Source organism: Apostichopus japonicus, chromosome 7, assembly GCF_037975245.1.
Source record: "Apostichopus japonicus isolate 1M-3 chromosome 7, ASM3797524v1, whole genome shotgun sequence".
NCBI lineage: Eukaryota > Metazoa > Echinodermata > Holothuroidea > Aspidochirotida > Stichopodidae > Apostichopus > Apostichopus japonicus.
Window position 1 is genome coordinate 21,967,307 of NC_092567.1, and position 26,369 is coordinate 21,993,675.

The window sequence follows — 26,369 nt, forward strand, 5'->3', positions numbered from 1 at the left end:
TAAACCCCTGGTTCCCTTTAAATGGACCTATAAAATCCTGTCTTAATCATTGTCATTTTGACATTTCACATGAACGGTCCCTGGCTTTAAATGAAACCGTTCCTCGGTCTTTCAAATTGGATCAGATTTATATACTTGCCACTTCATATTTCTTCAACGTTTTAATTTATTTTTCTCATGAAGATGAGGTTTCTCGTTTTAGCCATTGTTCTTGTGGGCGGTAAGTTCATTTATTTAATCTAAATTGTGATAACTTTCTTTTCGTGATGCGTGAAGTTTTTGAATAAAACTTTTCGAAACCGATCAGAGTATCGGAATTTTTAGAAATTTACTCTATAGAACCCATTTTCTTTATGAGGCAGCTATATACATATTTACTTCAGACAACCTGTAATCAAAGAGAGTAGATGATAACATTGTCTTTAATTTTACTCAAGAAATTAAGAATTAATTCATTTCTTTACAGTAATTAATATTCTTTTGATCACGTAAATTATGCCCATATGCAGCTTTATCTTTCGTATACAGATTTATGCATATATAATTTCGTGCGGGGAAGGGATACGAGGAGAGGAAAGGGCTTTCGAGGAGTGGGAAGATAGGAAAGAGGAAGGTTGAAGAAATAGCCTTTGTAATTTCATGCCGAGATTGAGCTGTTGTATGTTCTACTGGTAACTGATCGTGAATTTAAGACAAGCGGACCCCATACGTCATAAATAACATGCATGTGGTCTTATGGGTTGTTTCAAATATCTCACATTATACAAGCGTCAATTAAATTGACTTACAACCGAAACAGGTAATACAACGATTGTGTTACAGTTAAGATTCAGAAGGAAAAGCCCCTGCACACTCATGCACAAAGGCTTGTTTGGACCAGCCTTTCGGAATAGTCTACCGGTAGCACAGATGAGAACCGGTACCCGGTTTTTGGCGCTGATTTCCACTTAATTGGTCTTGACAGAGCGTCTGTTATTATATTTTTTCGGAGATCTTTAAAAGCGAGACATGTATAAGTTAAGGTGGATATGAGAAACGATGTTGTCGAAGCTTGTACTGTTTTCTTTGACCACCATGAATCGAAAGGACATTTGAAATGATATAAAAGCCTTGATAGACTGTATACTCAGCTAAGAAAGTTTGACTAGATGTTTCACAAGATTTGTTGTCAGTTTGGATCAAGATCTGTCTCTATCGGCAATTTAATTATTGCTAACTACATAAATTCACATAAGAGCTATTTTGATAAATTAAAGGTTATGTGCGCAGTCGGTGGAACGGACGGGTATTTTTGCAGTCACATTCTTCGAGGACCACTCACAAACTTTATTTATTTATTAATATATTGTAGATCGGAGGCAACTTAATTCTGGAGTGGCGAGGGAATAGTGACCGGGTGGGGGGGGGGGCAGCTTTACTGTTACTAACTTAAAGGGTGTGAAGACTCGCGCACAAAGAAACGTTTGATACGGGTAATCTGACCTACTTTCGAATGAGTTGTAACAGTAGACACCACCATCGATCCCAGAAAATGCACACACAGCTTGCTACGTACCGTTGGTAATTAGACACTAATGTACAGTCAATACATGCAGCTAGCTACGGTCAATACCCACAACACAGTGTACATAGAAGCGATGGACATCTCAGGTCCAGATAAAAGATAACAAGGTGTCACGTTTCATTATTGTCTGCATTTGTGGCGACAAGAAAAAAAAAATTCACTTTGCAAGCAACGGAAAGTAAACTTTTTTTCAGAGGGCGGCACGCGGTTTTGGGTGAGTCTTCAATGCCTTTAATGGTAGTGACGGTCTTGGTGAGTTTTGACTGTTGGCAAATCATGCCAAATTAATATCGATCCTAATTCTTATGGTGTAAGCTAGTTAGTAATCACTGAGTTTTAAAATGGGGAGGGGATGCACACACCACATCGCCATGTAAACGCCTGCAAAAGACACTAGATAACGATGAAACATTATCACAGTGATCTGTTTTATATGAATGTTTCAATTGTCAATTGACAATTAATACACCATGTTCGCGACAGTATGAACGAAGCACTGGCGTGATCCGTGGCCTCGGTCGTGCGACCAATAGTTGGCACTGCTTCTACAGTATATGCTTTCGTGGTCATATTATGTAGTGAGTGACCAGAAGCGTGTCTTCCTCATGTGTGACCTTTACGTGTCCTCGAAATTTCGGCAGACAATGGTTTCATCTCAGTTGTGTTAATGTTCTCAAATCCTTATCATTTATTTGATTTGTTGGGTAACAACAGTTCGTCCTTTTTTTCCTTGTTGACTTGAAATCTGTCCTGTCTTATTGACCTACACTGTTTGTTTATTTGCCGCTGTTTTCTTTGAAAATATTTTTGATCGTTCCATGAGACAATACAAGTTGATGGATTGCGTATACGCAGTAGAATTGACTTGATTAGGTAGGCTATGGTTTGATAGCCATATCACACGAGAGGCTCGAGGAGATAGCTATGAATGGTGCTCAATACATTCTTCCTAATATGGGATGAAATAGGAAGGACATATTCGTAAACCATCATAGACCTATACAGGAATATGGGATTTTGAGGAGGTAAGAATCATGGAAGAAATTTTTACGAACTCGTTGGTTGGAATTGACTCCACAAGCAGTTGTATGCCACCTGTATACAAGTGAACGTATCGGGCACCATATGCACTCATCCAATAAGGAGTAGGATCTTCATAAAAAAGGCAACTTACATAAGGAGAGTTAATTCTCAGTGCCGTATTGGTTGGACCTTACAAATTGTAGCTGAACTTGAAAAATGTAGCACCACAGGTAATAAGACATTGTTTGCACACTACATACAGTTAGTGGAAAGTTTTATGACCAATGGGAGGTTCCCTTACCAAACATGAATTCTCCTTGTGCATAAACAGTATGTTGATTCATTTGAAATGTCATTCTGAACTGGGAATTACTTTCCTAATTCAAGTTATAATTATTTACTTTTTTTCTTGTCTTAGGAGTTTCTGCTCAATATGAGAATGGTGATGTCAGGTTGGTCGGATCAACAAAACCCAACGAAGGAAAAGTTGAGGTTTTTTTCAATGGAGAGTTTGGAACCGTCTGTGATGATTCTTGGGATCTTATGGATGCACAGGTAAAATAACGGGATCAGAAGACCCAGAATTCCAATACTAATCCTTTGATGTCAACATGAGGGAGGGGTTGGGGGGGTGGGTATAGGACAATATGATATGTCCTTGGAATCCCAGGAAAATATATGGTCACTGATATTTAATATCATATAAATATTTGGTTAGTGCAAAAATAGCAATCTGAATTATTATGTTGGAGAGAAATGATTCCTGTGAGGGTTAACTGTCTTCCAAAATTGGCGCCTTGCTTCTGTCAAGTTGTATGAAAACTACCTGTATTGACTGTTGTGTATATATGTGAGAAAATAAATTTGAATTTGAATTATACTGAATACAATTTCTACTTGCAAGCCTATTTGTTACTGTAAAGTAAAGATGACAGTCTTTTCTGACTATCTTAATTACCAGATGCAATATTATTCTATATATATTGTTGTATTCGTAGGTCGTCTGCACCCAACTTGGTTACCCATCTGCAAGAGCATCCGAGTTATCTGGTATCAGGTATACTGACAACTGGAATCTAGACATAATGTTGGATGAAGTCGCCTGTACCGGCAGAGAGAAGAAAATTAGTGACTGTCCCAACAGAGGAATTGGTGTTAACAACTGCTTCCATGTGGAGGATGCCTCCGTTGTTTGCAACACAGGTATATGATTTGGAAAGGCTTGGGTAGCCAGGCTGGGCCACAGGGCCTCACATATGGATTACTGTATTGTCCAGTTGTTCAGCTACCATGTTTTCAAAACACTAAGAGTTACAGAACACAACTAATTTGTCCCTCCTTAAATTGTAAGTTCACCCCCCTCCCTCACTCCTCCCATTTCAGAATTCCTGGCTGTGGGTCATGTTTCAAGGCAAGATGCCTGTTGCTGGACTCATTGTGAAGGCTCCTACATGAATGGTCAGACAGACAAACTAGGGATGATGAGTGACTGATGTTAAAGGCACAGTGAGGAGGGGTTAGAGGCAGGGAAAAGTGCAGTTGCAAAAAAAAAAAAAAAAATATAGTCATTTCTCTTTTATGGCTTGCATATTAATTAGCTTCTTAATTACAAAAATTATTTACAATCACATCAAGTTTTTTTCTTTACTAAACCTTTTTTCTCAGAACTTACTAATCCAGTATTTGAGTTTATCCCCACTGGCCTCCAATGGGTTGGGCGCCTCCAGGTATCTTGGAATGACGTCGGCATCGATCAAGTCGCTGGCATCTGCGTCACAGATATGAATACCATAGATGCATCCGTGGCATGTAAACAGCTCGGCTTTATGGATGGAGCGTACGCTTACTCCGAATTATTGGAAAGCCTCCCAACAGACATGTTGACGGTATTTTCTGACATCACTTGTGATGGCACAGAAACTACACTTCTTGATTGCGTGTATTCTTCTGTGATTAAGCCAACCTGTGATAGTAGGGCAGTGGCTGGACTAGTCTGCGTTCCTGGTAAGTATTATTTCCCTTCAAGAGTGAAGTCTTGTTTTTTTTTTATTGGGGCGTGCTAATTACCAGCGAGCTGTACCTCGTATTTTGTGAGAATAAATTCTTCGCATCACACCCTAAATGTCAATCATGCAGGTTTATAATGTTGAAGTAACGACCGAGTATTTGAACGCTGAACTTTTAAAATTATCTCCCTCTGAAGCAAAAACTTTAGTAGAGGAGGTAAGTAGAGGAGGTAAGCAGAGGAGGTAAGTAGAGGAGGCTGATCATTCCAGTCAGCGGTATCAGCCATCAAGGTCAGCACCGACCAAGGAACTACTGACATGCTTGACTTAACAATGATGCAACAGACTGTGGTAATTTGACATCGGTACCTGTAGCCAGCAAGAGCGTCTGAATATACATAAATCTGGAACATTCGTCAGCCAGTTGCGACAATTTCCCAATGCTAATACCTCTCTAAACTGTACTCCAATATCATGCGCTCAAAGCACTGGTAGTGACAGTACAAACAGTTCCTAACCTTGATCTAATAGAAACATGATATTCATACTGCTCGTACTGACAATACAAGTGCTCTGAAGCAGGACATGACACTACAGTATAGAAAAAATTGTCCCAACTGGGTGGATTTGTGTATGTATACATTGATGTGCAATTGAGTGACAGATTCTTTACCTTTCATAGTAAAGATTGTCAGGTCTAGAGTCTTAGAGTCTATATAAGATTTAGAGTCTATATAAGATTTAGAGTCTATAAGATGCATCTGCTCATAACAAATGCATTGTTATGAAGAATGAGTCTGTAACTGCTGGAGAGTGGTCAACACATGTTCACATATCAAACAGATCTTTGGGCAATGTCCTACTCATTTTGTTGTTAACCTGATCAAAACGAAATAATGTTTGAAAAACGTGACCGTTCTTTTTTGCTTTCTCTGTAAAAGAAATTGTGAATCCAACCATTCGTTTGGCCGGGGATGCTACAGAGAAAGAGGGGCTAATTGAAGTCGTGTGGACAGTACATGCCTTTGAACAATCTGGTGGTATTTGCAGTACAACGTTTACTCTCACTGAGGCTAAAGTAGCCTGCAAACAGCTTGGATTCTTCGATGCCCTGGAGGTTCGAAGTGTTACCAACCCATTGTTATCCACACCGTACTTGCTGTATGAGGGCATCACCTGCACTGGCGAGGAGACCAACCTCAACGAGTGCACCTATACCTCACTCTACAATAAGAACTGCCCAACTTTTGACTATGCAAGCATCGTGTGTGTTGATGGTAAGAAATTTTGTTAGTAATATATTATTTTTCAATACTGTTCTTACTGTATTTTCATTCAGCCTCTGAAGAAGCTCCTGCTGGAATCGAAACGTGCAGGCCCACCTATTTTCACACAATGTATTTTGAGTGTTAGTTTTTGTAACTACTACCATTCCAATCTTTACGTATGTGCATGGAGTGACCCATTATGTAACCCCAATGTACCCTGCCTATCCCCTCATTCCCTGCCTAACCCACTTATTCCCCACCTATCCACCCCATTCTCTGTCTTTCCACATTTGAACAAAGCTGCATACCACTTCAGCTGACTATAGATATGTATTTAGTTACAAACACTTGGCTGCTCGTAAAATGTCAGTTATTAATAGGTTTACATATAAGAGTGATTACTCATTGCAGATGTTGTTGCACCAACTATTCGTTTAGTCGATGGTGCCGATACAAAGGAGGGTCGCCTTGAAGTTGCATGGACCGTTAACGGTATCGAACAGACCGGTGGTATTTGCAGCGCCGACGTCACCCTGGTTGAAGCTAAGATAGCTTGCAAACAGCTCGGGTTCATCGATGCCATTGATGTTCAGGGTGTGGCAATCACCACCCCGACAACACCATACATTCTATTCGAAGGAATCGATTGTACCGGTACAGAGGCTGACATCACCCAGTGCCCAATCACATCGCTTTACAACAGAAACTGCCCGACTGGACTGTATGCTAGCATTGTGTGCATTGCAGGTAAAGTGTGCTAACCAATTAGATGTGTTTGTTTGGCGGTAACAAATTTAAACAAAATTATTACTCACCAGTTCGTCTAGCACAGCAAAACTAACTCCAGCCCACTGGGTCGGTCCATTGCGAAATAACTTAATAGAAAATACAGGATCCATCCATAATTAAAAGTATGTTTACATCCTTCACAAAATATGAAAAGTTTATGTAATGAAATAAAGGAATGCGGTTCCAATCAAATATATCTATAGCGGTCGGATAGGAACGTTTCCCAAGTTGATAAGAATTATCTGATCGAAAGTAATAATAAGGCAATAATGCAGGCGATTAACGTTGTTGGTAGCTCGTCGTGTTGAGTGGTTGAAGTCGAAAGTCAAAGTGGTGTAAGTTCGAACTAGCGATACTACATTGGTAATTGAGGGCGCTATCAGTTGACAGAAACAGTAGTTGAAAGAATTGCTTAAAAATTAGAGTATAGAAGTTTTAATACTTGAAGAAGGTCAGTTGCTTTTCAAAACCAGTATCAAACAATTTGCAAGATCGTAAGACTTTCACAGCAAGTGTACGTTCACCTAACCAGCTATGAGGTGATTCAAAATATCGAGAAAGGTTTATACAGAAAAGGATGGTTACATTTAGTTAGGCTCGTATGGAAAACATTTACACCATTTTGTGTGTGAAGTTTGTTTCTTTGTTCGGGTTCTCATATAAACTCTGTATCAATTAAGATGTTACAGTCAGAGAAATGCTATAGCTTGTTCCATGTTTTCCTTCTTCTATTTTTTATTGTATGTGTAAAAGAAGGGTTAGCCTGACGTTTCGATCCTAGCAGGATCTTCTTCAAAGGCTAAATGACAAGTAACAGTAACAGAAGGGACAAAAACACGCACAGAATAAAGACAGGTTAATGAGCATGGTAAACACAAAGAGATAGATGTAAGGGCATTAGTAGACAAGGGATGGAGAGAAGAAAGAAAGAAACCAGCAGGTGAAGAGGAGAGGTAGGAGATAAACAGTGGACGGACAAAGAGAGGATTAAGGGAAAGTTTGTTTTTTTATTGTAATCAGAACCAGTGACAACCTTCCAGAACGGTGACGTGAGACTAAGTGGTCCTGATGCACCAGTGAGCGGTAAAGTTGAAGTCTACTTTGATGGAGAGTGGGGAACCGTTTGCGATGACAGTTGGGATATCATGGATGCTCAGGTACATTTATAGGACCAGCCCAAGAAAATTTTCGTACCTAGTTTTATACTAATTTAAAGTAAGGAAATGCAATAGCCTTCTGGTGGCATCCTACAAAAAACCCTTGCGAACTACTAAACTTACCTATCTTAAAAAGGATTTTAGCGGGTTACTTTATAAGATAAAAACTGAGCAAAAATTGTGCGAGTCCATGATAATTGAAACTCAATGACCCAATGTCATCTTTCAGGACACTTTGAATTGTATGTATGTATTTATTTTAGGTCCTCCTGCATGCAGGAACCCGCGAAGAAGCCATCATTGGCTTATTAAAGCCACAAGCTGACCGAAGTCAGCCTCTTAGATTCATATTTAACGTCCATGATGATGAATTGTCAATTGTCAACAACTCTGTAACTGGACGACATACATTAATCATGGAGTGACTCGAACTCGGACCTTATGATTGAAAGGCACCGGGGTTAACAACTGAGCTAACACTCTTTGTATTATTGTACAGTATATCAAAGTATATTAAACAGTATATCAAATTGTATTATTTGATAAACTGTACTGTGTAGGAAGAAAGGTTAGTCATATTTCTATTAAGTTTTGTAAATTGGTAGAATACCTAACGACCTCTTAGGATAGTAAGAAGCTCTGTAGCCTATTGTACAAACATCGTAAAAGAGCGTAATATTTTATTCTTAGTATCTCTATCGACTCTTAAATCTTTCATAGGTTGTTTGCACTCAATTGGGATTCCCTTCGGCGACAGCAGCTATCCTGGGTAACACTGACTACACCAGCAACTGGAACTTGAACATCATGTTAGACGAAGTACAGTGTACAGGTCTGGAAACTAGACTGTCAGACTGTCGAAATGACGGTGTTAAAAATCACAACTGCTTCCACATTGAAGATGCCTCTGTAGTCTGCAGAGAAGGTACGTAGATCTGCCCCCCACCACACCCCACCTCCCCACCCACCCCCCCTGCCATCACATTCATACAACAAACTAGATATAAAGTAAGTTGTTTCAAGTTATATTTAAAGTTTTATTATTTGAAAGTTGGCTCGCAGTTAGTTGTTTAGATTAAGTTTTCCAATCAAAAAGAAGAAGAATATATCATAAAATGATTAAATAAAAGAGTAGTGGAAAATGGGAATCAGAGCAGACTTCTTTTTATCAAATATTTTTAGATTATGTCTTTTCTTAAATTAAATTTAAAATAAATTTACAGTTTAATTTACTTATTTTTTTTTACGTATTTTTGCTTAACTGTTTGAGACAAACTTGATTTTCCAAAATTACAAGTTTTTTTCCCTCCTTGCTTCTATCAGACATCACAAATCCAGTGGTCAGTCTGGTGGCTTCCGAAGCAGAATGGAGCGGACCGGTCATGGTGACTTGGAATGATGTGGGTATTGAGCAGACCGCTGGAATTTGCTCGACTGACTTTGACCTCGCCGACGGCAGAGTGATATGTCATCAGCTCGGATACGTAGGTGTGGCCTCTATGTATGACGTTCCCATGACGACAGCAATGACCACGTTGTTCACAGGGTTGCAGTGCTCCGGCACAGAGACCGACCTCTTTGCTTGCCCTCGTACAACACTGATCAACAAGAACTGTGAAGCTCAGACTATCGCTGCTGTGCAATGTATTCCAGGTGGCGTACTCATTCTTTAAACCTTTCTCTGTTTGGGTTTTGTAGTGTAATTTCAATACATTTTCCTTTTTGAATGTATGGAGAGCCGCATTATTTAAGACCTAAATGATGATGATGATGTCATATGCTTCTTAGTCCAGAATATGTCTGTTAATTTTAATCTGGTCCTTTACAAATTGTAATTATTCTACTTGTAAATGTTCCCAGCTTTCATATAAACAGACTAGGAAATCCAGCCACTATGGATTCGGTGTTTACCTTTCATGTGTAAAAGGTCATTCCCTAAAATTAAAAAAGTGGAGTAGAAATGTGACCCGCCCGCATTGATGAAAGTGGCAGGGCAGAGTCTAGCAGTGGTCTGATCTCCCAACAAATGGTTGTTTAAGACAACGAACAGCTTTGGTGGTCATCAGTGATGTTTACATCAAATATCGAATAGCATCGCAACTGAATACCCCCAAAAGAGTTAAATGATAACTTGGTATCACCCAACTTCACTTCGGAGGTACTGAATGGAACAAATAAAATATCGAAGGGTTGTTTTAAAGGCCCAAAGCTGGTGTTCTATTCACCAAAATGTACACATCTCTCCTACTGTGCACATATCGATCATTCTGTGTTATACTTTCCTACATTTGTTGGGACAACCAACGTTTGCTGTTGGGACGATCACAAAAGTCAGATCTAGTTGTCTGAGGGACAACCAGAAATATTCCTGAAAAAAAATTGCCCTGTGTGGTTTTGTATCAATAAATTTGCAGCATGTCAAATGTAAGTTTTGTCCATAAAAGTCATCCTTTTCAAATTTGAAACAAAGCGAAAAAAGTAAGCCAACACTAGAATCATGTCTTTTTTTCAAAACATTGCTTATAAATTAAAAAGTTGGTTTGTCATATTTTATATTCGCTCAAATACATATCGTATTAATACAGGCCATACCTCTTCTTCTCGGTAGATGTCGGTGTCGCAACCGTTCGTTTAACCGGCGATTACTTCCCCTGGGCGGGTAGAGTAGACCTACTCACTGAATCCAACGGAGTCAGCACCACCGCAGCAATATGTAACACCGACTTTGATCTGGACAACGCCGCAGTTATTTGCGGACAGTTGGGCTTTATCGGCGTACAGAAGATCTTTGCCACGGAGGGTACCACATCTGGTCTCACATTCTTCAAAGGCCTCGACTGTAACGGAACAGAGACTGACATAAACACCTGCGCGTATTCAGCTTTCTACAATGATAACTGTCCGACCGGCCTCGTGGCAAATGTTATTTGCATCAAAGGTTAGTCAGAAAAGTTTTTCTTCCATTTTTTAAATATGTAGCAATTTGGATATAATAATTGTTAGAGATAGCTTGAGAAGTTGCTTGAGACTGCTGAGTATATTACAGCCCGTTGCTGAACACGACTTGTTCTTTCTATAAGAGTATAACAGAGACTGAGGAAAAACTGTACAGTACACAGGGATGTGCCCATGCTGGGCGGCCCGCCCATCATAAAAAATTACCGCCCGGCACTGTCTTAAAAATCGTGAATCCCGCCCAGCGCTATTTTCATCTAAAATCCCTACATTCCTAACAATATATTCAACCTAAATTGGGCCTAGCCTATGCCAAAATCATACAGACTAATAATGCATCAGTTAAGAATGCGAGGAAACATTACTTACGGCTCTCCATCGGTGCCTTGTAAAATCTCTTTGAAACAAACTAATAACTTTGACCAGGTACGTAATATATTTCATTAAAAAAAAAATTGAAAATGTAAATTGTTAGCAAAACTAGTACTTGTGTATGTGCTTAAAAAGCTACACAAGTGCCAGCATTTGGCATCTGAGCACTTTCAAAAATCGAAAAAGACCCCTCCCCCAGGACGGCAATAAGTATACACGGCACGCAGGAAATCCTGGGCACTTCCCTGAGAACATATATACAGAAAACAAGATTACTTAAAGGTAACACACTAACAATACAACCTGATTAACCAAACAATAGTCTGAAGCAGAGCTGTAAGAATAGACACTTAACTGATTCACAAACTGCATCCCTTCTTACTACATATAACAGAGCTAGGAACTTCAAGGTATATAGACAATATTAAATAGAATGTGAGACTACACTTTTCAAGAATAATATGGATCCAATACAAAATATGAGGTTTTTTGTGGGGGTGGGGGGGGGGTTGTTGTAGTGGTAACACACTATAAACCTAATTTATATCTGGTTACATGTGACATTTAAAAATTTAGACATGTTACCAGCTGCTTCAAAACTATTGTCAATATTGGGCTAGACGTTTTGATTTATTTGAAGTTGAGAGAAGTGTGTTGGTTCATTTCTAAAGATTATGTGAACATGATCACAACACAAGGGCTCAAGTCACTAATTGTCACATGTTTTAATAAGAATTCTTTTGTACATCTTCACCCTCTTATCCCCCTCTCCTTCCCCTTCCTGAAATTTAATATGGGCCATATGTAAGTTTATCTGGATTGCTTTATATCAACCAGATAAAGATTTATATGGCCCAGAAATGGGTGGAACGAAATTTTAATCAGATCAACTTTTATATGGGCCATATAAAATTTCATTTTATATCAATATTTATCTGCCCAATTTTTTTATCTGGCCAAATATGAATTCCAGATCTGGAGCAGATCTGGCCCAGATTGAAATCCCAGATCTGGTCCATATATCTGGCCCAGATCTGGGATTTCGGTAAGGGTGTGTCTGCAGTAAGTCATGTAAGTCATGCTAGGTAATGTGGAGAACACTGCATGTATCAACCTAGTGTTATATATTACTATACATTCTTTAAATGGTTAATATAAGGATAATATTGTACATCAAATGCTGTTTCATTTTCATCACAAAATTTCACTTCACTACATTAACCATTAGCAAAAAAAAGGAAGGCTTTTTACTCTGAGATTTTCTGTGTATTTCCAAAAACATGTTTTTGTCATATCATTAACTTCTTTTGACCTTTGACATTTGCAGAGGCACCGAAGCTAGGTGATGTTAGATTAGTCGGAAGTGACTCAACAGCCGAGGGTAGAGTGGAGGTTTTCCATGATGGCCAGTGGGGTACAGTGTGTGACGACAGCTACGATATTTACGATGCCCAGGTAAACATAAAACTTTCCCATTTTTGGGATAAATTTTAAATAAATATTACTTAATATTATATCTTATTATACATCAGATGTCAGGTTGCAATATGGAATGGAAGATCTAATAACTTTCATCCGTTTGTCACTCGTCCCAATAAATTAGCTCCAAAACTCAATGTCATGATCCTATTAGTCAGGTGTTAGCAACACTGTGCAGCGATGCAACATTTCTTGACTCGACTGGGTAAATATTTAGTAAGATTGTTGGACAAAATGATAGTCGTTTCATGCTTGTAATTATCAGTTAAAGGTCACCCCAGAGGTAATGAATGATTTTGTAATATGAATATTTTTTCATGGCTGTCTTGAAAGAAGCTGAAATAACACAAAAAATGATAGTAGGCCTATTTGTAAATATTGGTCATTCTTTGTGTGCATAAACTGGTTGTCCCAGGAGACAACCAGAAAAATGTCAACAAAAATTGCCCTGAATTTGGCATAATTAAATGTGTGTGATGTTTCTCTTCAAGTAGGTGAAACATTATTTGAGGTTAAGGGTGGAGTGGGATTGGCAATGGTAAAAGGAAAGTCCTCCAGATTTTATGAGGACGGGAACTCTTTTCGGTAGAGCTACCAGCATTGCAAAATATGTTTAAATGCCATGGTATGTCATGGTGGTGTGTGAGTTGCAGTGGCAATATAGAAATACTCATCACTTTTCTATGTTGCAACCGCTTTTTAACCTTAGAGCTGATCATGGTGCAAAAGGTTACTTGCGTTCCAGAGAGGGGAGTGGCATCGGCAATGATGATCAGATAGGGCTAATTATGGCATGTTCAAAATATGTTTAAATGCCATTAATGGTATATTTAATAGTCCATTACAGGTCAGCAGGAAGAAATAAAATTTACATATAATAAAAGATATGTATAGGTTCCTGGATGACAGACAAACATTGTCATTTATATAATATTTATGTTATCAATACAAAAGCAAGACAATTCTGCCCAAACACAGTTGACACCGATTTATTTGTCTCGTTAGGTCATTTGCCACCAACTCGGCTTCCCCTCAGCACAGAGAGCAATAACAGGAGACATCTTCGGCCGATCTCCTTACGGACAAGCAGATTCACAGCAGAACATCTGGCTGGATGATCTGCGGTGTTTTGGCAATGAGACCAAAGTCACCGAGTGCCCAAGCAGTGGACTAGGCACCAACAACTGCTTCCATAATGAAGATGTCGCAGTCATTTGTAACACAGGTGCAGGCAAAAATCTTTTTCAACTGTGATTCGAAAATTACACATACAAGATGCCACAAAAGATGCCACACGTTCCTTTCCGAGGACTAACAAACTGTTCCATTTTTCTACTGTATATACTCTGACTGAAAATATATTCACCACAGTCGATACAATAGGATACATTTAATTGGTTGCATTGGCCTATGTGTAACTTTATCAAGCAGAAGTAGAATTTTTTTTTAGAGATTTTTACTATTGAATGTTACATTCAATCTCTCTAAATATAAAGTAAAATAACTACTCATACAGTAATCTTAATAGTTATTGATTCCAAAAATTAACAAGTTTGAAAATTTTCAATTTTTTTTTTTACAAGTTTCAACTGAGTTTGGTGCTTTTTGTGGCTGACATCATTTATCAACTGAGAAGATTAAGAAATTGGTCTGAAAGTGATGATGTTAACATTCACTAACAGATATACTGTTTAAAATACCTTTAAAAGGGAAGTTTGTTTTGTCCAGGAAAGATGTTTAGTAATCTTGGACTCTCCCATAATTGAAATCAACCATGACAAACTTCTGATTAATTTTATTTATACCATCCCGAGTCAGCAAATGTGCTAACTATCCATTAACAATCTCTTGTTTCGAAAAAGGTTTGACTTCCTCGACCGTGCGATTGGTCGGCGGTTCTTCTCCATGGGAAGGCAGAGTAGAAGTATTGTGGACCCACCAAGGTGTCGAGATGTACGGTACGATCTGCGACGATAAGTGGACGATCGAGGAAGCCAGAGTAATCTGTCGTCAGCTCGGTTTCTTCGACGCTACGGCAGCCTATGGACAGGCTTTCTTCGGAGAAGGAGCCGGCATGATCCTCCTTGACGATGTTGCCTGCACTGGAACGGAGACCGATATTGTTCAGTGCGCCCACGGCTACTGGATGAATACAGATTGTGTGAGTGCTGAAGATGCCGGAGTAGTTTGCATGCCAGGTACGAATCTCTTTTCTGTTTTCCTTGCAACTTTTGGACCTATACTTCTTCTTGCTTCTTGATACAATGGATTAAAATACTGAAGATGAGAACAATTTACAAACACAGAGCACGAGCTAAGACACTTTTACAAGATGTTAGTATGTGAGGTATTTGAGTATATATATGGGGCTAATGTATGTAAGCTACTGTATAGTTTTATGAGATATATTTTAATATTTAGTCGGTTGGGTTTGAAATGTAGATTGTTCTGTTGCACAAAGTATACTGAAACATACTATACATTTTGACCATGTCATTTTGTAACTTTTTTGTTGTACTAACTTAAAATTTTTGTGAAAATTAATTCGAAAACATTTGAGTGAATCGATTGTTGTCCTCCTGCTCTTTAGCTGAGCCTATTTACACTGCTGGCAAGATCAAGTTAACCGGAGGAGCCAATGAAATGGAAGGACAAGTTGAAATCTTCTACGAGGAATGGGGAGTCATCTGTGACGACGGCTGGGACATCTACGACGCTCAGGTAAAAGGAGAAGAGCCTAAGACTATAATAAGAGACAATAAATTCAAACAGCTGCTTGTGTTTTATTGTATGTATGTTAGTATGTATGTATGTATTTTAGATCCTCCTGCAAGCAGGAACTCGCGAAGAAGCCTCATTGGCTTATCAAAGCCGCAAGCTGACCAAAGTCAGTCTCTTACAATCATATTTAACGTCCATGATTATGAATTGTCAACAGTAGAATTAGTAGCCTAAAGCTGAGTGGGAGTGTGGAGGGTGGGGGAATGGGGGATTGGAATGGGGATGGGAGAGAGCAGCTCTTTGCCACTGAACACAATTTGGTTCGTTTAAAGGAGGTGTGATCAAACAGGATGACATGCACATCACTGTTCAAGTCATTTCGTGGATCCAGGATTTCATGAATCAGATTAATATATTTATTAATATACTATTTTCACCCTCATACTTTTGTTATGTCAATAGGTTGTTTGCCACGAGCTCGGTTTCCCTTCTGCGAGGAAGGCCACAGTTGGTAGCTTCTTTGGAACGACCACCATGGAATACTGGCTCTCCGGCGTCAGTTGTGATGGAAGTGAAATAAACTTGGACGCCTGTATAAACCGAGGGGTCGGAGTTCACGATTGTCCCGCTGGAGTGGAGGCTGCCGGAGTCGTCTGCAACACAGGTAGTTAGGAGTAGAAAAATAACAAATTATGGTTAGCAGGAGGGTAGAGAAGGGAGAATATCTTATAGGTTGGGTCAGGCGCATAGCCAAGGGGGGGGCAAAGGGGGCTACCAACCCCCCTCCCTTGAGCATATTTTCATTATGTATTTTTTATATCGCTAATCATTTCAAAATAAAAAAAGGTTAGATGCAACTTACAAGGCCTGGATAGTTTGCCTACAGGCTTTGCCCCTCCCTTGGCAAATTCCTCACTACCTGCCTGGGTTGGGTTAGGGGGGAGGGGGGGACACTGAGTTTTCACAAATCTATTTTCTCACCTATGTATCGAAAGCAAACATTACATGTTTTTGCTTGCTTAAGACAATGGGGATTTATGAGGTAACCAGTGTTCATTAGAGGAGCATACAGTGTTCTGAGGAAGTTTGAGGAGAGAATTGAGGGAGGTGGAGGTGGGGCAAAACAGAATGGCAGGGTCAAAAGCAGAAGGGGTATCTTAGGGGGAGAGAGGGGAGGAAAAGGACAAGTCAGAGGAGGGGAGGTGAGGGGCAATGTTGGAGTAGTAGGCCTGTGGTTCCAGGGTACTCCTATGTCTAAGCCACAGTTGTAAAGTCACACATTTTGCAGAGACTAACATGTTCGTCGGCTTTCAAATAATCTGCAGGATTGTAAATGTGTAATTTGTAACTTTTGGCAGGCTAAAATATCTATGGGGTACACTTGTTACCCGCAATATTTTTTAAATTGAACTAGTTAAGATCATTTTATTGTTTCTTTATTTTGATTCTATTCTAATTCTATCTTGTTCCTCACATTTGAGTCCTTTTATTGATTTGTCAGAATTGGTTCTTTTTCCCAAACAGATGACTATAAAGTCAAGGTGAAACTGACAGATGGCCCAACACCACATGAAGGCATGTTGACCATTAAGTATGGCAAGACATTTGGTCCAGTCTGTGACGATTCCTTCGATCTCAAAGCCGCAGACGTGGTCTGTCGTGAGCTCGGATTCTTCAAGGCCGAAAAGGTCTTGTTCAACACGCCTTTCGTTATTCCTACTTCTCCTTTCGTCCTGGATGACGTCATCTGCACGGGTGCCGAGCAGAGACTCACGGAATGTGCTCATGAGGAATGGATGGTCCATGATTGTCTACCAGAAGAAGCCGTGGGCGTGAAATGTATCCCAGGTAGGCCGGCAACCCATACTGTGTAAACTTTAAGAGATGAGATGTATTACTCCAGCAAAATTATTTCAAGATTTCTTTTGGTTTTCAAGATTTGACCTGTAAATTAAGTACTAAAAGACTTTCAGCACAATTTTAGTTTTGATATGTTTTAGATCACTTAAGTCCACTGCTATTAGTCTAGGCTGTATTGCTAGTCACAAGAAATGATCCCTGTTAACATCACCAGTTAATTCATCAATGAAAACGACTGGATTACTTAGTCTAACATTCACACTATTAAGTCAGCTCCTTGGAAGCAGCACAAAAATCACTATATTGCAATGCATTTATAAACTTGCCTAAGATATAAACTGGATATGCTTTGAACTTAAAATCCAGTTTTCAGTGGTGTCTATTTTAGAATTAATAAAACAATGGAATATCGTAAACAATAAGTCCATTTATACTCGATAGATTCGGTAAAAATATCAAACAATAATTTGAAGCTATTATAAGACACCAGAAATGTCTGGCCTACGGGTGAAATGTCATGGTTCCTAGCGATCTTTGTTTCTGTCGATATTTCAGTTGATGAAGGTCACGATATGTGGGATGTCAGATTCGTGAATGGAACCGTACCATCTGAGGGTAACGTGGAGGTTTACATGAACAGGATGTGGACTTCCTTGTGTGCACCTCTCACTTTGAACGAAGCCCAGGTAAAAAAATTTAAAAAAATTGAGAGCTCTCTTAAATATCTTCATCATTGATCCCCATGGTTGATGAAGTTGTTATAGCAGTGTCCTGGTTTGAGCATATCAAAGTGACCACTTTCGATATTAATGACAAACATTTTTTGGGGGGGGAATCCATTAAGGATGGAGCCATTTGTCAGTTAATTATGTAGCAACTTCAACTCTTCGACAATACCACACATGAGATGTCTGAAAAATCCAACAATTTTTTAGTACTGCACAAGAAAATTTCACTTCACAGGTGGCCTAATTAATCCGCCCCCAAAGGTCATATCTAATTATTAGATATGTACATGCATTTTGGATATGTTCTTTTGTTGGGGTTGCTGACTTAGTCAAAATAAATCTGATACTAAATAAACCATTTTGTTGTTGTTGTTGTTAGGTTATGTGCAAACAACTGGGCTTCCCATCAGCTCAGGGTATCACGGAACCAAATCAATTTGTATCCGTCCGAGAGGACAACATCAAGGTCTCCATCACTTGCGTCGGAGACGAGACAACACTCACTGCCTGCAACAAGACCATCATCGATTTTACGACACAATGCGATATCGAACCCGTCGGCATCATCTGTAATACCGGTGAGTGCATGAGCTGGTGACTATGAATTTCTGGGATTAATAAAAGAATACAGTTAAAATTTGATCTTCAAAATGGAGCTTTCTACTATAAATGGTTTAAATTTGCAGACTTTCATACTTCAAAATATCTGCTGTATTTTCCATCTTAAACAAGCCTTGTATTTTACACTAGCTTAAAACATATAAAAACAAATTAAATTGACTATAAAATCTAGTCACAAACTTTGGATGTTTTTACACAAAGGTCCCCAAGAGGTTGCAATTGCTCTAGTAAACGGTGGAATTCCCTCTGCCGGTCGCCTAGAGGTATTCTACAACGGCGAATACGGCACTGTTTGCGACGACTACTTCACAATGGAGAACGCTCAGGTTGCTTGCAGACAACTCGGGTTTGCTGGAGCTAAGATGCTCGCACCGGAGGCTCATTTCGGTGAAGGGACCGGTCCCATCGTCATGGACAATGTGAGATGTATCGGTACTGAAACCAACCTTGCTCAATGCTCACACAAGGAGTGGACCGTCCACGACTGTAACCATAGAGAAGATGTCGGTATCATGTGTTACAGAGGTATGGAAGTAATGTCTGCAAAAGTCTTAAATTTCCTTCGTTGTAAAATAGAGGTTTCCTTATCGTATATACTATATTTCCCTGAGCCCTCTATTCCAAACCTAGGCCCCCTTAATATTAACCCTGGGCCCCATTATTGACCCAAGGCCCCGCTAATCAGCCTCAGGCCCCTAATGGACCCCTGGCTCCTAATCAAGCCCAGTTCTATACCTGGTGCTCGCTTGGTAGCTTGCAGTTTCTAAACCTGGAAATAGACTAAGGGGAAGTGTTGACCTATAGTATACATTTCATATCAACATTTTTCTCACCTTTGACCTCTTCTGCAACCTGCAACAACTTGCCATCCTTCAAATGAAAATACTTTTACTCTCCTCATGGAAATAGCTGGCTCAAATACCAGAGGCTATGGTCGATAGTTTCCTTTTTCCTTCTTAAAATTTGGTGAGAGTGGTCTTCTGTTTGTTTGTCAAAGATTAGAAGGAAACAGGAATATTCGTATCCCTTATCTATGTATGCTCCACATCAGCTCGCTCTTACTTAAAAATAGTAAAACTGAACCTCGACAGTAAACATACACTCACAGTGCTTATTTAAATTTTAAATTTGCACAGATTTTGAGAGCATCAACATTGAACTGACTGGGAATTTTGTTCGTGAAAATGAGGGAATTGCCGTGGTTACAGTAAATGACACACCCGGCTACATCTGTGGTGACTCTTTCGACATGAAGGATGCCGATGTCATTTGTAAGACCATGGGATATGGTTCTGCGACAATGGCACTGAACAAGGTAATTTAATTTACATGCTATACCAGTGCTGTTACTAAGGCATTGGATGAGGTGATGCAACTAAATATTATGTAGCCCAGTTGCTATGGCAGCGAAAAAGGCGATAAATTATGCAATATATAGTATGGTTAATAATATAGAATAATAGAAATACGAAGCCTTACCTCTATCAGCACTTTCAAATGAGCGTTAAAGAGGTTTTATGTAAAAAAAAAACTATGGTTCAGTGTATTCAATTGTATTTTTGTATTTTGTATGTTTTGTTAAGTGCATGAACCCTGGGATTTTGCGCTATATTAGCACCGGTGTTATAATAATAATGATAATAATAATACGCTTAGCAAGATAATGAATTCCATAATATGAAGTAAATTACACAGAAAATCACTTACACGTTGTATAGTAAAGTAAACTATGTAGCTGAATAGGTATTCAGTTTATAGTGCATTGAGGGGATTAGAAGGCTGTCTGATTTTCAATGACACATCAATGGTTTTGTTTTTGCCACATGAGATATATACCAGACATTTGTTGATCATATTGTGGAGTACCTTTTAGTTGATGTTTTTGCTGGTTTTGAATGTTAATGTTGATTTATAAAGTTATTCTGTTCATACATGCGTGATCTTTTTTTTAAATTTGAATTAAAATGATGTAATTAATAATTTGGATGAATCTTTTACCATGTCCTTCTGCGAATAATGTAAAGTACAGATTACAACGTTTCGTTATGTTTTTTTTTCTTCTTTCTTTTCGATAGACTCTGGGATCCGTTTCAACAACTCTGTCCAACTTGACATGTACTGGTAAGGAGACAAGCCTCCTTGATTGTGATCATAGCACCTGGTTTAACAAGACCTGCATTTCCAATACCGTGGCCTTCGTGTCCTGCAAATTGCGTAAGTCGTGTCTTCTAACCTGTTTAAAATTGAGATGATAGTGGAAAGCTTATAGCTTGTCTTTTTGATATGGTGCAGAAGTAATATCCACCTCCTCTTCCTCTCATCAAGGTGAAATATAAATATGTGAGGGCGTTGTGGTCAAGTGGTAAAGGCAGTGGACTTGTGATCTAAGGATTACAGGTTCAAGCCCTGGCCAGATCATTGCGTTGTGTCCTTGGGCAAGGCACTTCATCTCCATTGCCTCTCTTCACCCAGGTGTATAAATGGGGACTTGCGAGGTGACTTGTAAATATAGTTGCGTGCGCCTGTTTGTGGCTGCACCCTATGGGAAGTCCCCCCCGGGAGACATGGTTGTGGTGCACTGTGGTGCCCCAGGAGAGATTGTTTGAATTGTGCACACTTTGGTGTGTAGGTGTGACAAGTTACCAATGACCAAGGTGTTAAGTACAAGCGCATAGAACTTTCGGATTATGCGCTATCTAAATAACGGGGTAATAATAATAATATTTTATGATATCATCCACAGCTGAGGATGGTGACATTCGCCTTATGGACGGTGCAACAAGTCTACAGGGGCGCCTGGAACTTTACTACAACGGTAAATGGGGTCTCGTCTGCGACGACGAATTTGATATGGACGACGCAATGGTAGCTTGTTTGGAATTGGGATTCGGAGCTCCAGTGGAATACAAGAACTGGCCATTTGGCTCTGTTCCCTTCAACGTTCCAATCTGGGTCGACTCTCTCGATTGTACCAGAGACAATGTTAAAATCTCTGAATGTCAACGAAGCATCTATGGCGATCACGACTGCACGTCTGTCGAAAATGTCGGTATTGTCTGCGGGGAAGTTCGTGAGTTTTACTCTTTTTCTCTTACTTTTTATTTAGATCAATTTTGTATTAAATTATGATCAGATCGTCTCAGACGTCATGAGATCTAAAAAAATGAAGCGGTCCTTGCTTTTTAATTTTGTTGAAATTAAAGGATAAAATCAAGTGACAAAAATTCTCAAAAATTTTTCAAAAGTTCTCAGTACGAATACAATATTTCCAAGATAAATCAGTTTTTTTTTAGTTTGTTACAAAAAATGTGTAAAACTTGAAATTCAAGAAATCAATCAAATTCAATGTCTAATATCCATCTTTGAATCAAAATCATAATCATATATCATATTTTAAGGCAAATGTGAAAAGGAATATTGTTTCGATTACTGATTTTTTTCCTCTCTTTTTTTGTTGTTGTTGTCGTCATCCACAGCACCCATTACTACTCAACTATTGGACGGCCCATTCAACAGTCTTGGGACGATTATCATCACCACAGACGTCGGTACAAGATTCCAGATTTGCAGTCCTCAGTTCACCTTGGCTAACGGTATGGTCCTATGTTCACAGATGGGTTACAGGGGTGCTGCACAAGTCTTCCAAGGTAACTACTTTGGTACCGCAGCAGGAAGAACCATTGCCATGGATTTCAACTGTGTGGGAAACGAGAAGACAATCGCAGCTTGCCCAGGATTCGAAGTCATTCCCGGGAGAACATGTCCAGTCAAGGAGGCAACCAGTCTTGTCTGCTTAGAGAGTGAGTTATGAAAGGGATCTTAACTGAATCTGCTGATAGAGAATTATTATGTAAATTATTCGATGTTGTTAATAGCGTTAAAGCGATTTTCCGATGTTTGAAGTTGATCGCTCATTGGCAAACATTGTTGGAACATTTTTGGGCATTTTCAGGTCAAAACTGCATCCTCATAGCATTTTGTACTGCAAAGATATGGATTCTTCAGATTTGGGTGATGTTTGGTGAATCGATGCATCTAGTCACCCCAGATATGAATGATGTCATCAATTCAGCTGATAATGTCTTGGTCTACTTTATAATTTGTAAATCATTCATCCATAGAGGAAAATAATATTTATAAAACTTAAAAAAAAAACAAGTTTGCATTATATTCTCCATATTTTTCATACAGAAAATATCGACAGCTTAGAAAAAAAAACAAAATAATGAAAATATAATTTCAAGGATAAATTGACAAGAAGGTTAAAATCTAGGAAAGAATTTGGAAGAACGTCTGCCATGTTGACATCACAAACCTCCTGCTATGATTCAATTTCTGAAGTTAGGGAAAGTTTAGCCAATCAAATTGGTTCATAGAGCCAATATCTTGATTATCTGGCCAGATCTTCAGATGGGGCTTTGAACTAACAGCTAAGAACATTTTTTCTCTTAGAGATGATTGTTGCAATGTTTTACCATCAGAATATCACTCCAACAACTAGGACTAAAAAATTGCTTTTAATTTCTCAAGTTTCTGGTGGGGTTGTGACCAGTTAGCTAGCATCAACAGTTTTAGTTAGCTTTAAAGCTTCAATGCCAAACTTTATGCACAAAAGTCAATTTCCATTTCGATTCTTTTCCTTGTCAGATGAGCCACTCCCGATTCGTCTTACTGGAGGCCCATCACCATCCGAGGGACGTGTGGAGATCAAGTATGGCAGCAAATATGGTACGGTCTGTGACGACAGCTTCACGTTGGAAAGCGCCACCGTCGTCTGCAAGAGCCTAGGATTCCGTCGCGCTCTATCCTTCCGTTCTGCTGGATACGTGTTCCGCTTTGACGACAGTATGCCCATCTGGTTGGACAATGTTGTGTGCAAGGGTACCGAGCCCACACTCGAGAACTGCCTGCACAACGGTTTCAGCACCGTTAACTGTGACCACGAAGAGGACATCATTGTCACGTGTACTGATGAAGGTATGTATGTATGTATATGTATGTATGTATTTTAGATCTTCCTGCAAGCAGGAACACGCGAAGACTCATTGGCTTATCAAAGCCGCTAGCTGACGGAAGTCAGTCTCTTACATTCATATTTAACATCCATAATTATGAATTGTCAATTGTCAACAACTCTGTAACTGGACGACATACATTAATCTTGGAGTGACTCGAACCGGGGACCTTATGATTGGAATTAGGCACCGGCGTTAACCACTGAGCTAACACTCCACATAGGTATCAGTAGCAATCAAGGTAGGAATTCAGTTTAGCACAGACAGCATGTGGCATAGTTGAGATCTTTGCTAGCGAGGATTTTAATGCATTCCTAAATGCTCGTGCAAATATGGACAGGTTCCTATGCAAGTGCCACAGCTGTCTTTGTTCATAGGAACCATAGTATTCATGCCGCGAAAGTGTCCATTAGCTATAGGTTACATCCAAAAACCCGCTGTTTGTACTGAACGGCAGGTTTCTTCCAGTTGGTTAGCTGAGTGATCAATCCCATCTTTTCGCACCTTAGTTCAGCTGCCTATTCATCTATTATGCAACTCATAGCTAGTAGCCAAATCACTATCAGATCAAGGCAGACATGGCAAGGTGTGAACAAATCAACTCTTCCAAACTCACCAGTCTGTTTGCAGGAGAGATAAAGTTTCAGTAAGTTGAGGTCAAAAGAGCTGAAAAATGCAACCTATGGTTAAAAGACTAATTCGCATCATGTTTATCAGAGACAGAAATCAGAGCCTTTGAATTTGGCTGCTCAAAAAGTTTAGCCCTAAATTATTCTTTGACTAGCAGAGTATCACAGGAGCAGTGCCTATGAAGTATCTGCAGTCTGCTAAGCATTCGATGATGTTGACCCCCCAGGGTTCGGTAGAAATCTAGGGAGTCAAGAAAATCAATGGGGGAGGGAGGGGGGTGGATCCAGTTGAGCAAATGCAATGAAAGTTAATTTAGTTTTAAAAGTGTTGAACATACCTATCTTAGTTTTATGGGTTCTTTTAATAATCATAATTTATTATTATTTTATTAAGGGAAAGTCTAACTGCCTTAAAAACTGCTACATCAAAGTGAGACGACATATTACAGAATGTGCAAGATAAACGCTTGAGTATTCTATCAGTAAAACATTTCCATCTATCCACTTCTTGGTTAACCTGCAGAGCCCGAGGCGCCAGACACTGAAACGATTCCCGAGGGAACCCTCAGGCTGGTCAACACCACTACCATGAACGACGGGATGTTCGTCGCCGGCCGTCTGGAGGCACACTTTGGAAGCTGGGGAACAATCTGTGGTACCGCCTTTGATCTCACAGATGCGACCACGGCCTGCAAGCAGCTGGGATTCCATAAGGCCGTCACGGTGTACAGGGAAGCTGCGTTTGGCGCCGGAACCGGAGAGATCTGGATCAGTTACATCGTCTGTCCTATCGGCGCTACGAGCTTCGAGACTTGTACCTACACCCTCGGACAAAATGGATGCACTCACGAAGAAGACGTTGCCATAGCCTGCGTCATGGAAGGTATGTAAGGAATACAAAGTCCATAATCTTAGCTCATCTAAGCTGGCCGATTCTCCATTTCTAGAGAATGACAATCGTATTTTTAACTTGCTCACCGGAACTTTCTGAAGTGACTAGTATGATCTGCTTTACAATTAGTAAATTTAAATGTATTTTCTTTACATAAATTCTTCTTTTTTTTAGTTTTTATTATTGTCATCTTTAATGAGGGTAGTCCTGCTCAGTGCAGAAGCACTGCTTTCCAGAGGAGCCCTCAATACAAAAATAAATATATAATATTATGCAGTAGAAAAACGGTAAACATCCAAAAGCACAAAAAGGACGGCAAAAAGATAGACAAACAAGTATCAGACATCTAAACAAAATATATTAGTTTTCATATTGCGTTTAAAAGTATTAACATTTGGCAAGCATTTCAAATTTGGGGGAAGACTGGAGATAGAATCTTAATTTGTCATGGGAAATCCGGTACAATCATTATAAATATTTGGAAGAGTAACAGACTTGCTAAAAGTATTAAGAACAACAAGATCACTTTTCAAATTCACGGTTGTATCGTTATAAAAACTGGAGGAGGGATCTCTGGTTGTAAGGTATAAAACCATGGTTAACCGACTAAAGAGGTTTTTTGTTCTAAATGTCTACTAGCAGAAAATGCCGATGTCTTTTTGTTCTACTGGCAAATGGTGACAGACTCCTCTTGTAGTTAGCCAATAAAGATGCCAAAATTTCCAGGGCCTGATTATCAGGTAGATAATGGCTGCAAACCTATCTATTCCTGATTTTATGATGGAGGATGATCCTTAGAACCTTTTTAGAGGTTTGCATGTAAAAACTCAGGCATTCAAATCCCTGATACTTATATGATTGAAAACGTCATTTCAAATTGTTCTCTTTCATCTTCGTAGAATACGAGATGCCCATTCGCCTTGTCGGTGGAGAATGGTTCGAGGGTGAAGGCCGTGTCGAGATTGAGGTCGACGGTGTTTGGGGTACTGTCTGCAGTGACGGATGGGACCTGAACGATGCCAACACCGTTTGTCAAACTCTCGGCTTCCCCGGTGCTGCCGGACGTGTGGTAGAAGGGAATTTCGGACAAGGGACCGGTCCGATCCACATCAGCAACGTGGGCTGTGCAATCGGCGATGAAAGACTTGCGTTGTGTCCACACAATGGAATTGGCGTTACCAATTGCGACCATACTAAGGACGCTGGAGTTGTCTGCAGAGCAGGTGAGTTGGTAGGAATAATTCTAGTGTTTACACAGGTCCAAAAATCGGGAACCGGGTACCCGTCGGG

General features: G+C 39.6%; 1 protein-coding gene across 3 annotated transcripts in view; it reads left to right on the forward strand.

The window, feature by feature from the left end:
• Positions 1-70: 70 nt before the first annotated feature.
• LOC139969745 (scavenger receptor cysteine-rich type 1 protein M160-like) overlaps positions 71-26,369 on the forward strand; it is a 31,087-nt gene continuing 4,788 nt past the window's right edge. The window contains exons 1-26 of one of the 3 annotated variants that reach the window (XM_071974959.1): positions 71-220; positions 3,006-3,142; positions 3,586-3,790; positions 4,253-4,591; positions 5,535-5,870; positions 6,273-6,608; positions 7,671-7,807; positions 8,528-8,732; positions 9,131-9,460; positions 10,416-10,745; positions 12,462-12,589; positions 13,619-13,838; positions 14,476-14,811; positions 15,204-15,334; positions 15,797-15,998; positions 16,859-17,182; positions 17,750-17,880; positions 18,302-18,500; positions 18,745-19,068; positions 19,680-19,858; positions 20,619-20,757; positions 21,287-21,613; positions 22,020-22,343; positions 23,191-23,520; positions 24,711-25,070; positions 25,979-26,302. In XM_071974959.1, coding sequence (XP_071831060.1) covers positions 178-220; positions 3,006-3,142; positions 3,586-3,790; positions 4,253-4,591; positions 5,535-5,870; positions 6,273-6,608; positions 7,671-7,807; positions 8,528-8,732; positions 9,131-9,460; positions 10,416-10,745; positions 12,462-12,589; positions 13,619-13,838; positions 14,476-14,811; positions 15,204-15,334; positions 15,797-15,998; positions 16,859-17,182; positions 17,750-17,880; positions 18,302-18,500; positions 18,745-19,068; positions 19,680-19,858; positions 20,619-20,757; positions 21,287-21,613; positions 22,020-22,343; positions 23,191-23,520; positions 24,711-25,070; positions 25,979-26,302 — 6,376 coding nt within the window. In that variant the 5' untranslated portion in view covers positions 71-177. Of the gene's footprint in view, positions 221-2,216; positions 2,269-2,339; positions 2,590-3,005; positions 3,143-3,585; positions 3,791-4,252; positions 4,592-5,534; positions 5,871-6,272; positions 6,609-7,670; positions 7,808-8,527; positions 8,733-9,130; positions 9,461-10,415; positions 10,746-12,461; positions 12,590-13,618; positions 13,839-14,475; positions 14,812-15,203; positions 15,335-15,796; positions 15,999-16,858; positions 17,183-17,749; positions 17,881-18,301; positions 18,501-18,744; positions 19,069-19,679; positions 19,859-20,618; positions 20,758-21,286; positions 21,614-22,019; positions 22,344-23,190; positions 23,521-24,710; positions 25,071-25,978; positions 26,303-26,369 lie in introns of those variants that run through there. The other 2 variants (XM_071974960.1, XM_071974961.1) reach the window with 2 other exon arrangements.